The sequence below is a fragment of the Sminthopsis crassicaudata genome, chromosome 2 (genome assembly GCF_048593235.1).
Source record: "Sminthopsis crassicaudata isolate SCR6 chromosome 2, ASM4859323v1, whole genome shotgun sequence".
Lineage (NCBI taxonomy): Eukaryota > Metazoa > Chordata > Mammalia > Dasyuromorphia > Dasyuridae > Sminthopsis > Sminthopsis crassicaudata.
This window is the reverse complement of record NC_133618.1, coordinates 260099088-260114064: the sequence shown is the minus strand read 5'-3', so window position 1 is coordinate 260114064 and position 14977 is coordinate 260099088. Positions and strand designations below refer to the sequence as shown.

Genomic DNA, 14977 nt, shown 5'->3' with positions numbered 1-14977 from the left:
ATCAAATGAGATAAGAAAAGGGGAGGGAAAAAGCATTTATGTAGTTTTTATTATATGCCAAGAACTATTCTAAATACTTTACAAATATCATCTCATTTGATTCTCACAAGGACCCTATGAGGTATGTGCTATTATTATCTCCATTAAAAGAAATTAAAGAAATTTAATCAAAAAGAAGTTAAATGACTTGCTCAAGATCACACAGTAAGTACTTAAAGCTGGATTTGAATTAGATGTAAAGTGTTTTGGAAACCTAAAAGTCTAGTAAGTGTTACTTTATTATTATTATAGCAATAATGAAGCTGGCCTAATTTCGGTAACTTCATGTCTCAGTTACAAAATGTACAGCAGCAATAAAATTCCATGAAATCTGGAGTTGAATGTCTTTATTTGCATTTAAAGAATCCAAATGGCTCTTATAGCAATACTCATCTCTCTCCCATATTCAAACAAGACCAAATAGCCATCCATATAAAATCATAGAGCTAAAAGAACCCCATCAATCATTTAACCCAAGACAATCTGAGATACAGGAAAGAGCATTGGTTTGCTGAATGAGGCATTTTTCTTATAATGCTAGAATTAATAGGTAGTCATAGAAATGTTCAAAAGAGAAGAGCATCTGTATTTTAGAAAATACAGAAGAAAACAACAAGAAATGGAGATAAAAATAATATGCAATTTTGTTACTATTTTGTTAAATTTCATGCACTTTTAAAAAATCATATATAAGTTCATGTTTGTATACAGTGTTGATCATCTTATGGTACTGAAATTTTTGTAAAGTCATAATTTTTTTAAAAAAATAGAAAAGCATGGGGCTTAAAACTAAAGAAACTTGGTCCAAGCTACAAAAGTTATTAACTGTGTGATCATTAAAAAGTCATTTAACTTTTCTGAGTTTCTTAATTCACAATAATATTTGCATACCTGCTTTATCAGCCTGTTGTGAACAAAATATTACCTAAGGCACTTCACAAATAAAAACTCTTTTTAACAAAGGCTCCAAAATCATTCCCCACCCCCCATCCTATTGCATGAAAAAGTTCATGAAAGTTAAGGAAGGTTGAGAGACTTGCACTTTTTTTAAAAAAAAAATTGTATTGTTTAAAAAAATGTATTTGTATACATATTTGCCTATATATTGTGTGCATATGTGTATATGTATATGTAAGTATGTGGGTTTTATAGATGTGTATATATCTGTATATAGAAAGCTAAGTAGCACTCTGAGTGCTGAGCCTGGAGTAGGAAGCCTTGGATTTAAATGCAGACTTAGGCACTTACCAACTGTGTGACCCTAGGTATCACTTAACCCTGTTTGTCTCATTTTCCTCATTAATAAAATAGGAATTAGAATGGTATATATTTGCGAGGGTTGCTATGAGGATCAAATGAGATATATGTGAAGTATTTAGTACAATGTCTGGGATGCTATGGTGGTGCTACATAAATGTTAGCCATTGCTGTTGTCATTGTTATTATATAATCAGAAAGAGAATTAGGGCTCAAGTCCTCTGACATTTAACACAATACTCATTCAACACTGTTACTACACATAGTTACACATGTGTGACTGAAATTCTCTTTAACTTTATTAGTGAAAGAAATACTAAAACAGACTGACACAGATTTAGTGACTCCGCATATTCAGTCCCAGATTATCTTTTACCAAATTACACAGATATTTGTGTCTGGGTTTTTAAAGATGTATTTGGGTATTTTATCTCTCATTTTTCACTATCCAAATAAGATATAAATTGAGAAACCATTTTAAATGTGTACCATCATGCATATATAACATATTGATAAGCAGAAAACCATTCATCTTCTCCAAAATATTGGAGAAAATAAAGACATGATTAGTTCAGAATACATACATGTCATTCTCTCAAAAGAGAATTACAAAATTTTGTTAAGTCATCTATAACCAGAGCTACAAATAACCAGAGGAGCTAGCCACTTAGAAAATGAGCCTTAAAGAGAACTATAAAAACCCCCTTGTATCATCCACAAGGATGCCTGAAATTATCTCATTAGAAATTCAGACACTAAGTTCTTGGAATAATTTCAATTATTCTATTATCAAAAGTTAAATGAGAAGATAACATTATTTAGCATGTCAGGTCTTAGTTTAAAAAAAAAACAATTTTGAGCAGAGAAAATTGAAAATATTAGTAGAAATTAAATTGCTCACATACAGATTTATATGATAGAAGGAATGGCCACCTCACCACAGATCCAATGAAGTATTGAAATAGGAACATCCCTCTTCATTCATACATGTGAATTTGACTTTCTGAATTGTAGCGTAATTTATTCCTATTCAATTTTAACTTGATTCAGCCCTATGGTCTAGTTTGTCAAGAACTTTTGGGATTCTGATTTTATCAGCCAATGTTTGTTATCCTTTCCAGTTTTGTGTTATCTATAAATCTGATACATTTGCCATCTATGTTCTTATCCCAAGTCATTAATAAAAACGATACAGAAAAGGTCAAGCACAGATCTTGGAGCATTCATTGGAGACCTTCTTATAAACTAATATAGAACCATAAATAACTCCTCTTTAAAACTAGACATTAAATCAGTTCCACATCCATCTAATTTTGTCTGGCCCATCTATTTACCATCAGAATAGCAAAGGCTTTGCTAAAGCAAACTTTTTTACAAAATTTTTCATTCTGCTAATTTAATAAATCATTATTTTGGAATGTTTTATTGATATATCAGGAGAAATCCCATCTACTTATTCCTGCTTTTTAGAAGACCAGAATTTCAGAAGACTTCTCATCAGCTAATTAAATTGGCCAGTCAAGAGTCTGGATTCCTCTGTCACTACCTTTGACATATTTCCATCCTTTCAGGAAGCCACTGAATCTGCTATGGCTTGACTTAGGATTGTGTCCATGTACCCATGGGTATACACACACACATGCATGCATGCACAAACATATATACAGGCACACAGAAACCCACTCATTTATAAATCCACACTCACTTGCAGTATTCTTACTCTTTATTCTTTATTTCTATTTTATCTATTAACTTCCCATGTGTAAGCCCAAGACCTCTGTTTGAGAAGCTCCTGGATAATACTTGTCACTTAACACAGAGAGTTAGAAAAGTAGATAATGAAAATAAAGACAAGAGATTGAGATTTCTATTGCTAGAGAAGAACTACATAATTAGTCTCTATACTTAGATTACAAGGGCTTTTACAGAGTTATTTAATTCCTGACCCAGATCACAACATGGCAACTCTGTCTTGATATTCCAATTTAGTCAATTGGGTATTAATCTGGTTCTTGGAGTCTGTATACTGCTCTCTCGAATTCTGCTAATTATGTTATTTTAATTGAAATTATCCATCAATTCAATCTCAATTGGAGTGATTTGTTCATAGAATTAACTGTTAACTAAGTCAAACAATTATCTGTAAGTCATGAAAACACACCAAAAAATCAATAAAGTAGTGATTCCATCATATGCCTAGGTCTCCATCACTTCATAATATAAGGATGTTTCTACTAAGTGAAAATCTGTAAATAGTAATTTTGGTGCATAAAATGAGGTGCATTTCAAAGAGAAAACCATTTCTAAGTAAAGGAAATCATCTTTGGGGGAAAAAAATAAGGAAGAGGATTCTAGAAAAATGGAGGAGTAGGTCAGAAATTCTGAGCTCCTTAACTCTTCAGATTTCTACCATAACAAGGTAAAATTGCCCCTCAGGGAAAACATCGAGCAGTTAAAATCAACAAGGGTTGAGGCAGAAGAGCATCCCCCATGAGTAAATCAAAGAAGATCCAAAGAAAAATCCCAGGATAGAGGTTTGGCCCATGTGAAGTTTAAACACCTTCAAGTGAGCTCTACTTCAGGTGAGCAAGAAAGCAAGCTATAGAACAAGTTAGGTTAGGAGATAGCCTCAACTTAGCCACAGAAATTTTCATCTCTCCAGTGTGGGAATCAGGTGTCTGAGGAGAGAAAAGTGAGGGAACCTCTACTGATAGGAGACACCAGGCCCTGCTGTGCACCTTGCACAGGAACCAGAAGCTGTCAAGCAAAAGATCAAGGAGCAAGATGCTGCTAGCTGTAGGCACTTACAGAAGGGCAGAGTTCTTGATTCAATTCCAATCTAGCAGGGAGACTTGAAGTAGGACTTGAGGCCAAAGCCACCATTCCCCCTTTACCCTAGAACTAAAGATTATAATAGATTATATTATATAATGAGATTATAATAACAAGCTACTATAATTTTTTTTAATGAGCAGGCAAAGAAGAAAGAATTTAACCATAGAAAGTTACTATGGAAACAAAAAAGACCAGAATTGGTCTTCACAGGAGGAAACTGAAGCAAAACAGAAAATCTTTCCTACCCTCAAAAAGTAATATCAAATGGTCACCTAGTCAAAAGGAATTCATGGAAGAACTTTAAAAAAAAACTTTTAAGATCAAATCAGGAAGATTAAAAAAAATTTAAAAGAACAATTCCAAAAGAAAAAAAAAATATTACAAAGAGAAAGTCAACCAACTAGCAAAAGAGATCCAGAATCTTAAGAAAGAAAACAATTCCTTAAAAATTAGAATTGGATAAGAGAAGGCAGAAAAGTCATGCACCAAGAAATAACAAAATAAAATATAAATAATAAAAATAGAAGAGAATGTGAGACATCTCATAAAAAACATCTACAAAACAGATAAAAAAAAGCATAAGAATAATAAAAGCTACCATCAAAAAAAAATCTTTATACAATAAAATAAGAAAAATATTAAAGAAAATTGTTCTAGATTATTAAAACAAGAGGGGCAAGTATAAATAGAAAAATCCCACCTATTACCTGAAAGAAATCCTACAAGGAAAACTTACAGAAATGTCATAACTAAATTCCAAAACCCACAGATCAAAAATAAGATATTACAAGCAACAAGAAAAACACAATTCAAAAGCATCAGTGCCACAATTAGAACCACTCAAGACCTAGAACAATTACACTAAGAGAGTGCAGGTCTTGCAACACTATATATCAAAGGGCAAAAAACTGGGGTTGTGGCAGAAAATATTATGTCCAGAAAACTTAAGCATAATCTTCAATGTAACAAAATAAAATGGACATCAATGAATTGCCAGACTTCCAGGATTTTGTTACAAAAAAGCATGAACTAGGGGCAGCTGGGTAGTGCAGTGGATAGAGCACCAGCCCTGAAGTCAGGAGGACCTGAGTTCAAATATGACCTCAGACACTTAATACATCCTAGCTGTATGACCCTGGGCAAGTCACTTAACCCCAATTGCCTCAGGGGGGAAAAAAGCATGTACTTAAAATAAAATTTGACCTAAAGATTCAAGAGAAATGAAAATTAACATCAAAAACTAATTGCAAAGATAAGGACTCAATAAGGACAAACTGTTTACTTTTTATACATGGAAATGTAAACCATATGTTTAAGATAGTCATATGTATAAGATCATTTCTAGTAATTGGGTAGCTCAAAAGAAAAATTGGGATAGAACTGAGTATGATGTTATTTTAAAAATCAACAATTTAGGAAAACAAGTGAAAAGAATGATTATCTTGTACAAATGAAGATTAAGATCTGACATGGAAGAATCAGATGGGGAAGGAGAGCTGGTAGTTCCTGAACTCTACTTTCATTAAGAGTAGATTAAAGAGAGAATATATACATATATACATACATACATACATATACATATGTGGCAGGAATAAAGGGAAGTGTTTTCTAAATTAGGCAAGTAATAATAGGCTAAGGGGGATAGGAAAGGACAAATAATAAAGTCTGGATTTTTTAGAGGGAACCCTACTCACATCAAATCTAAATCAAAGGAATAACAATTTATATCTTCAGAAGGAAATAAAATCTAGATAAATAAAGAAAAAAGAGGGCTAGGGAATAGACCTGGAGAAGGGTATGATAAAAAAAAAGGGGGACAAAATCTATTTGGAAGGCTATAAAAATCTTCTAAATTCACATAAAAAAAGACATCAAGGGGAAAAGAGTATGGGGAAAGGATAAAGGCGGGATCCTTGGAGAGCGGGTAGATTAAGTAATTGGAGGACAAGATAGCGAGTAGAAGTAAATCAGAGAAGTCTACAGGCATAGGAAATAAGAAATAAATACAAAAATAAAATAAACATAGGGAGTAGAATTATTAGGCAAAAAATCAGGGATAGAATTCATCATTTCAAAGTTAAAGCTAAGACAGATTGAATCCAAAAAGAAAAATAGGGAAACTATACTATGTCAGCCATTTTAATCTAAATTGTTTTAGACTATTTAAAATAACTAAAAATTAAAGAATGGAATATTGTTGTGGTATAAGAAATAATGAGTTGGTAGATTTAGAAAAATATGGAAAGACTTATGAAGAAAGATGTTATATACTTTCAGAGAGGTCAAACAAGGATAATATAGTCTTATATAGGTGTATATAAATATGTGTTTACAGATATCTATATACGTATGTGTATATGTATTGTATAAATTGAGTGAATGTATTAAGAAGCATGTGTGCACATATATGGATGCATAAATAGATGTATGTATGTGTATGTATGTATAAATATGTGTGTATATCCATGCTAAATCATAGCCTTCTAGATATAGGAAGGTGAGAAAGGCAAGAAAAATGAAATGCATTAGCATAGTACATAGCAGAGAACAAAATAAAACAGGGAAGGAAATAAAAGATGGACAGCTATGAACACAATGTGTAGTATTTATTATATGGGTTTCTTGAAATGGAAGTTTTGGCTTTATATTTTGAATCATCTCATGTTCTATTATGCACATGGCAATATTTTCTTTTTCTCTTCACATTTTGTATTTGTTTTAAATAAATATTTAAAAAAATAAGTTGGGTGCCAAAGAACTTATATAAAGTATTTCCTCCCAAAAAAATGGATAATAGGTTGAGAGAAAACAGAAATTGGAGTCTAGCCCCACAGGGTAATATAGCAAAGAATCAATGGATTCTATGTTTGTTTAAACTTTAAAAATCTTCCACAGTGACTAACCCAAGTAATAACTTTTGATGTTTTATGTAGTTTATAGGCAAGTGACTTTCTTCAACACCTACAACAGCTCCAATAGTGTTACTGGTTTCATCCTCCTAGGATTCACCTACACTGGAGAAACTCAGAAACTTCTCTTCATTCTACTGCTGACAATTTACATTCTCACCCTTCTGGGAAATGCCTCTATCATCTGTGCTGTGTTCAGGGATGTGCGAATTCATACTCCCATGTACATACTACTGGCCAACTTCTCCTTCCTGGAGATCTGTTATGTCAGTACCACTGTTCCCAATATGTTGGCCAACTTCTTCTCTGAGACCAAAGTCATCTCCTTTTCTGGATGCTTCCTCCAGTTTTATTTCTTCTTCTCTTTAGGTGCAGTAGAATGTTTTTTTCTGGCTATCATGGCATTTGATCGATATCTTGCTATCTGCCGGCCTCTACACTATCACATCATCATGACAAGACATCTCCGAATTCGCCTGGTTGTCAACTGCTGGATAATTGGATTCCTCTGGTTCCCTGTCCCCATTATCATCATCTCCCAGTTGTCTTTTTGTGGACCCAAGATTATTGACCATATTCTATGTGACCCATCCCCAATTCTAGTACTTACCTGCACACCAGCACCTATGATGGAATTTATCTGTTCCTTCTTGAGTTCTATGATTCTGGTTATCCCCTTCTTCTTTATCATAGGAACCTATACTCTGGTCCTGAAAGCTGTGCTGAGGATACCTTCAGGAAAAGGTAGAAGAAAGGCCTTCTCTACCTGTGGTTCCCATCTTGTTGTAGTGTCTCTCTTCTATGGATCTGCAATGGTGATCTATATGAGTCCCAGATCTGGGCATGTAGCAGAGACCCAAAAGGTTGTGACTTTATTTTATTCCATGGTAACCCCATTTTTGAACCCTGTCATCTATAGCCTTAGGAATAAGGAGATGAAGGATGCCCTAAGGAAAGTACTAGGACATGAGAAGGAAAGTCTTTGTAAGAGATATCCTTTGAGATCCAACTAGAGTTTTAACATCTTTCACAGGTGAAGATCTAAGAATACTAATATATGTAAGAAAATTGGTCATCCTATTACTTACCTTAGTGATCTATGGAGTCCCTTAGCTTTTCTCACATTGCTAATACTTATAAGTTCAAAACTTTTACTTATCTGAAATTTTTTAAAATTCATATAGAGATTTCTCAACTACAGAGTTCCTTTTTTAAAAAAGCTATTAATTGCTCTGTTCACTAATAGAAGAAAAAGAAAGACTGCAAAATTACCTGTTTTATCTTACCATCTTTTTTTATAAACAGAAAATAGAAATTATTTTATTTCTTTAAGTACTTCTGAAAAAACTAAGTAACAAATTTATATCATTCATCCTCTTGTCTGTTTACAAATACAGTTCACATAACTGGATGGATGCCACAATATGATATTAATTCTGATATTGAAATGTCTGTTGTGACAAAGAAAATATGTATTAATTTATTTTAGTTTGTAAAGCAAATTTTTATCATTTCAATCATGCTTTTTGATTAATTAAAAAATTACAAAATAATATTAAATTTATATATGGTCCCTTCCTAATATAACCTTATTGATGATGCTATTCTCTTGAAAACTGTCCCTTACCTTAAAATATTTTTCATACCTCCAGTCTGTGATGAGATATGATTTGTAATATTTATTTCATTATCAAAAAAACGTAAGGAATACATTCCTTATCCAAAATCTAGACAATTCACAAAGATACCCTATAGGTAACTTCCATAAATCAAAGCTATCATGGGTTATACACATGCATTTCATATAGAGATATGATAAATATACATTACTATAAATGATGAAACAGAGAGACATAAGGGTAGAAATAGAAATTATATGTATATAAAGAGAGATACATACATAGGTGTATGTTTATGTGTTATGAATGTTTAATGAGAATTGGTCCAGCCCAAACCTCATGAGAATGTATAATATGTAGAGTTAATGCAATCCTCACAAGGACTTTTCAGCATAAACAGACATTATGGAATTAGTTGCCAGTTTGATCACCACATGGTGAAGAGATTGATTTATTATTGGTTGTTAAACTGTTCAAAAATCCAAGTGAAACCACAAAGAAAATTTCAGGTATGGAACTGAGATGTATTCAAAAGGAAAACATGCATTGGTTTTTCCTGCTTGGCTGTGTTCAAATGAAGAAGTAAGAACTGTAATTAGTCACTGGTAAGTTGAATGTGGTCTATTCATTATCCTGCTGTTGCTTCTACCTTTGCTATGCCTGTTCTTCATGATTAGATTTATGAATATTAGGGATATTTATAATCTTGTGAGCTCCAAAAGATCAGAATAGTAAGCACTAAATTCTAAGACCTGAACTACATGCTAGAATTTACAAGTCAAATTCCTGTGAAGCAGGTGCCAAGGTTCTAAAAAGTGATCTTCTAAATCTATCTCAGCATTGAGTATCCATTGGCCATATCAAATCTGGAAGTGAGATTAGGGGTCAGGTAAAGAGGGAGGGGCAAATGTTTAATATCAAATGCTTACAGTATTGGGTCATTCTTCCTAAGGTAATAAATAAGAAAGTATGTATCATCCCCAATCTCAACAGGATGGAATGGGAGAAAAGTCCTGAAGGATGGAATTCTTCTTAATCTCTATTCTTGCAATATTCTTGCAATACATCAAATGTCCCTTTGCAAAAGCTATTCAATATTAATTAGTTAAATGAAACTAAAGTATTAATCTTTATTGGTTAACATTGAGGAGAACACAAACTTGAACCAATATAATTAAAGAAAAGTCCTTCAATCTTTCATAAATACCCTTAAAATGCTGTTAAGAAGATACAGCATTTAATAGGTATCAGATTATCCATAAGAGTAAGGATTGAAATAAAAAAGAAAAAGAGAGATGGAGGGAAAAAGAGGGCAAGAGAGAGAGACACTATATGTGTGTGTGTATATATATATATATATATACATATATATATATGTATATATATGTGTGTGTATGTGTATATATACACATATATTATTTATGTACTATGGATATTTATATATTCATATATATCTATACTATATACAGATACATATACTTATATGTCTATATGCATACATATATATGAACATATGCATATTCTTGGCTATCCATAGTTCATGCCAGTGAGCAATAATTTCAGGAGTGAGATTAGAAATCAGAGTGAACCCATTTTAAGTTTTCCAAACTGGCATGTTCAACAGTTAGACATGTCTATTCAACTGAGTAAATGCTCTCATATGGATATTCCCTATAATCTCTTCATGAGAAGACTATCCCAGAACCTGTCTGATCAATTAGGAGACTTTCACTCAAATGATAAGTTCCATGGTCTACTAATTAAGCATTAATCTAATAACCTTGTGTCCATTCTGAAACTATTCACTGAAAATTACCAGGGATATTTTAATCACAAAAAAAAAAAACTAAAACTAATGGACTTTTCTCAGTCTCTCTCATCTTTCTTGACCTTTCTGGATTTTCATGACAATGTTTTCTCTTGGTTCTCCTACCTGTCTGATCGATCCTTACTGACTTAAAGAACCCTTTACTGGTTCTTCATCCCTTATTAACAAAGGCTCCAAGAATGTATCCTGGGTCTGATTTTGCTCTCTCACTGGGTAATCTAAACAGATCCCATGGGTTAAATTACCATCTCTTTGCAAATGGTTCTTATTTCCATCTCTCTATATGTTGGAGAAGATTGACCAACAAGCCCAGTTTTTATGAATATATAAAACATGCCCTTCCATTGTAATACCTACATGTCATTTAGACATTTAGAAGTTCTTGTTTAAAAGGGCTCACCTTTGATTTGAATTCCAAGTTTTTCTAATACTTTTGGACTGCATTAATTGTGGTCATGTAGGGAAGAATTTCCTTTTCAATGGATTGTCACCCTCATTCTGAAGGACAGAGTTTCTAAACCATACCCTGGAATGGTATCTTTTCTTTCTATCAAAATGAATATATATATATATATATATACATGTATATATATACATATACATGTATATATATACATATATATATACACACACACACACACACACACACATATATATATATATATAATTTCTTAAAGAGGAAATGTGCTCTGATAACTGGGCACTGTTTGATTCACTGAAAGTCTGCTTTAAAAAAAATAAGTACTATGGTTTCCATTAAGTTTTTTCTTGGATACAGCAATTACTGAGAGAGTTGGAAATCAACAAACACTACATAGTAGGAATCAATTTATTATTATTTTATTGATTGTTTAGATTTAAGAAAGTGATGAAATGTTAATGATGTAAAATAAAATAAAATTAATGTCATAGATACATTTTTCCAGACTTGATTATTAAACATTGATCATAAAATGTATGAAAAAGTATAAGTCTTAAAAACTAAAGTGGGTTTCCTACCATAAGTTAGATAGCAGTTAAATGCCATTTACTTCAGAGAGAGTCAGAAGAACAGAAGTCATGAATAAAATAAGTTTAAGTCAAGTTTAAGGGACAATACTTTTCTTAATCTCAGCCTTGGCCCCTATAAATTCTAGTGCAACTTTTGGTTTAGGAAAAAAATGTTTTATGGGTATTTTCTGAGAAGCTTACCTGAGAAACCTCATTGAGAAGATTGTAGAAAGTGTCAGAGCTATTGGCTAAAAGCTTACTAAGAAAGCCATTGGCACAACCAATGGTGGCTAAAAGGGCTTGTTTAAGAGCTTCAAATGTAGCATTTCTAGCAGACACTCTCTCAAAGCAATAGATGATCCAGAAAATACCAAGAACAATTACCCACCAGAATGGAGAACCTTGGGCAAGGAACAATAGCACGTTGCAGGGAGCAATGAAGAGTAAAGCATGGTGTAGGATGGCATGGGTATGTGTGTAAGCACAGAAGGAATATGGAAGGAATAAGTAGATTAGGAGAAATTGAAGATTAGAGAAAATGTGATGATAGAGTGAAAAATTTGCTGGATAAAACCAGATATGACAGGATCAAGTGTAAATCAATAGATGGTGGCTTTGGCAAGTAGAAGGGTGACCTCTTCATCAGGAACTTTAGTTCTTCCCATCAGTCAGATAGCTTATAATAAAGTCATTTGTGTTAAATAAGGTAAATGCAAAACTTTCCTCATCAATTTTGAGTTTATGTTGCCAAAACACATATAATTAGTAGAAAGTGTAGAGAAGCCATGAGTATCCATTTGTGAGAGATGCATGTGTACAGGCACAAACAAATACATACACACTACAAGAACTAAGCACATGCATGGAGGGACCTACTGAAAATCTGTGGATGTCTTCTACTCATGTCATCATTCTGTTTTCTTTTGGACTTTTTTTTAATCAGGCTTGAATCCTACACCATGCTTTACTCTTCATTGCTCCCTGCAACGTGCTATTGTTCCTTGCCCAAGGTTCTCCACTTTTTAACTAGCTTTCTTGAAAAAAGCCATGTACAGTCAAATTTTTCCCCTTTCTCTTCTCTCACTCTCTTCTAAACCTTTTTCATTCTGTTTCAGTAATCATTCAACTAAATCCACTACAAAATTGCCAATGATCTGTTAATCACAAAAAACTAATGGATTTTTCTCAGTCTCTCTCATCTTTCTTGACATTTCTGGATTTTCATGACAATGTTTTCTCTTGGTTCTCCTCATATCTATCTAACTGATCCATATCAGTCTCCTTTGTTGGTTCTTCATCCCTTACTAGCTGAGGCTATAAGCCAATAATGAATCCTGGGTCCTCTTCTGTATACTCTCTCATGTGATGGCCTAAACAGATTCTATAGGTTTCAATTACTACCTCTATGCAAATGATTTTATATATATATATACATACACATATATATGAAGAGATAGAGAAAGGAGTATGAGGAGCTAATGAATATATATGGTGAATATATACAATAAATATAATGAATATATAGAGAGAGTATATATATATATATATATATAAAGACTAACCAACAAGCCCAGTTTTTATGAATACATACAATATGCCCTGCCATTGCAGTACCCACATGAATCTCAGAGCAGGTAAAGGATTTGAATATAACTGTTTCAGATTACTTTAAAAGTGTATATAGAGGAGGTAGCTAATGAAGATGAATATAATGAAGAAACAAGGTCTAATTAGTTGTTTTTCTTTCTAAAGAATGTGAGTGACGTGGGCACCCAACCCCTAGATGAGAGCCTTCCAAAAAAAATTCCTTAAAAATTCCTGGTTAACTTTCTACTGAGGAATTTCTGTGGAAGATGCCTATGAAAGTCTGACTGCTGCTCACAATACCTATTTCTTCAGAGTTCAGATAAAGTTTATATTAAGTTTGCTCCAGGATTTGGAGTGTTTTAGTTTTTATTTAAGTTACTCCAGAGAGTGGGATAGTTTAGCTTAGTTTAAATTTCCCCCAGGAATGGGATAATTTAGGATTAAGATTAACTTTTAGGTCTCTTTTTAAATTTTCCCTTAGTGGTGGTGAAGAATTATGGGTTTCAATGGTTTCCCCCTTTAATAGACTTCTGGTAGCCAGAGACCAAGAAATGCTCCCAAAAGCTAGGAAAATGACTAAACAGCATACTACTGAATTATGTCATATCTGGCATAAATTTGCAAGGTACTCAAATGATGATTTGTATTTCAAATAACACTTCCCCCAAAAAATAAGCTTTTTTCATTGTTGTAAATTTGTTAAAAATTAAAACTAACAACTTTTTGCTCATCATCATTTTGTCTTTTTTTTTCCTTTGTAAAATGTTGGGAAATCTTTGCCTTGTGACATATTTAGTGTTTCTGATAAATTCTATTACCTTGAAACTAAAGGAAAATGCAGCCAGCCAGAATTATGCTGGGAAAGATTGATAAATTTCATATTTGAAGCATTTGTTCCAGTATTTTCACATTAGGCCTTCATGGGAGATGAGGTTTTTGTTTTGTTTTGTTTTAAGAAAAGCACTAAAAACATCTTAGCAGATTCTGGGGGTTTAGAAATAGATCATTATAAGGTTTTGGGGAAGAACTCTTAGGACTTCAGATAATTCCAGAAATTCACCCCTTCTGAAATATCAAAATGAGTTTTCTGGTACCACTATATAATGTACTTTATGGCAAAATAAAAATTAAATTCTATTAAATTTTAGAAATAAATAGCACCTCGATGTTTTTTTTTTCTGAAAATTTCTAGGTTTTAGTATAATTTTAGTATAAGTAAGAAAGGTATTTATAGTGCAACTTACAATTTAAATTTGCCTGCCATTTAATCCTTTCATGGCCTGAAAAAAAAAAAGAAAAGAAAAGAAAAGAAAAAGTTGTTTAAATCAAGGAGCAACTTAAAAATGAGAAAAATTTAATAAAGTAATGGAATGAGGTAACCAAAAAGGGGAGAATAAATCACTTTGGACCCTCCCATTCCAGATTAGAAGCCCCTATGACTCCCCTAACTTAGAGACTCTTTCTGCTCTGATTCTTTTTAACTCCTCTCATCATATAAAAGTATTAAACAACAAAAAAGAAAAGACTGAAGAGATTTAGGGAAGCCCAAAGTGACATTCCACTCTCAGAAATTCTTTAGCTATGTGATGATCTTACGCAAGTTATCTTATCTCCATTTGCCTCCGTTTCCCAATTAGGAAAGAGGAAAATAATAATAGTACCTACCTTCCAGGATTGTTGTGAAGAATAAAATGATATCCTGATTGTGACATTAATGTCACACAATGAGTACATAGTAAGTACTATGTAAACATTAGCTATTATTATCATCATTGTTATTATCATTTCTTTGTTTGGATGCAGTTACTTCATAACTGATAATTCTATTATGAATTTTAAATATGATTAATATAAAATACAAAAGATAATAAAAATTTTATGTGGAATAATTTGGAAATGCATTGGGCTAAATT

General features: G+C 32.6%; 1 protein-coding gene across 1 annotated transcript; it reads left to right on the top strand.

Moving 5' to 3' along the window:
• Positions 1-7051: 7051 nt before the first annotated feature.
• LOC141552763 (olfactory receptor 11G2-like) lies at positions 7052-8053 on the top strand. Its single transcript, XM_074284763.1, has one exon. The coding sequence runs from the start codon at positions 7052-7054 to the stop codon at positions 8051-8053; it is 1002 nt and encodes a 333-aa protein (XP_074140864.1).
• The last annotated feature ends 6924 nt before the right edge of the window (positions 8054-14977 follow it).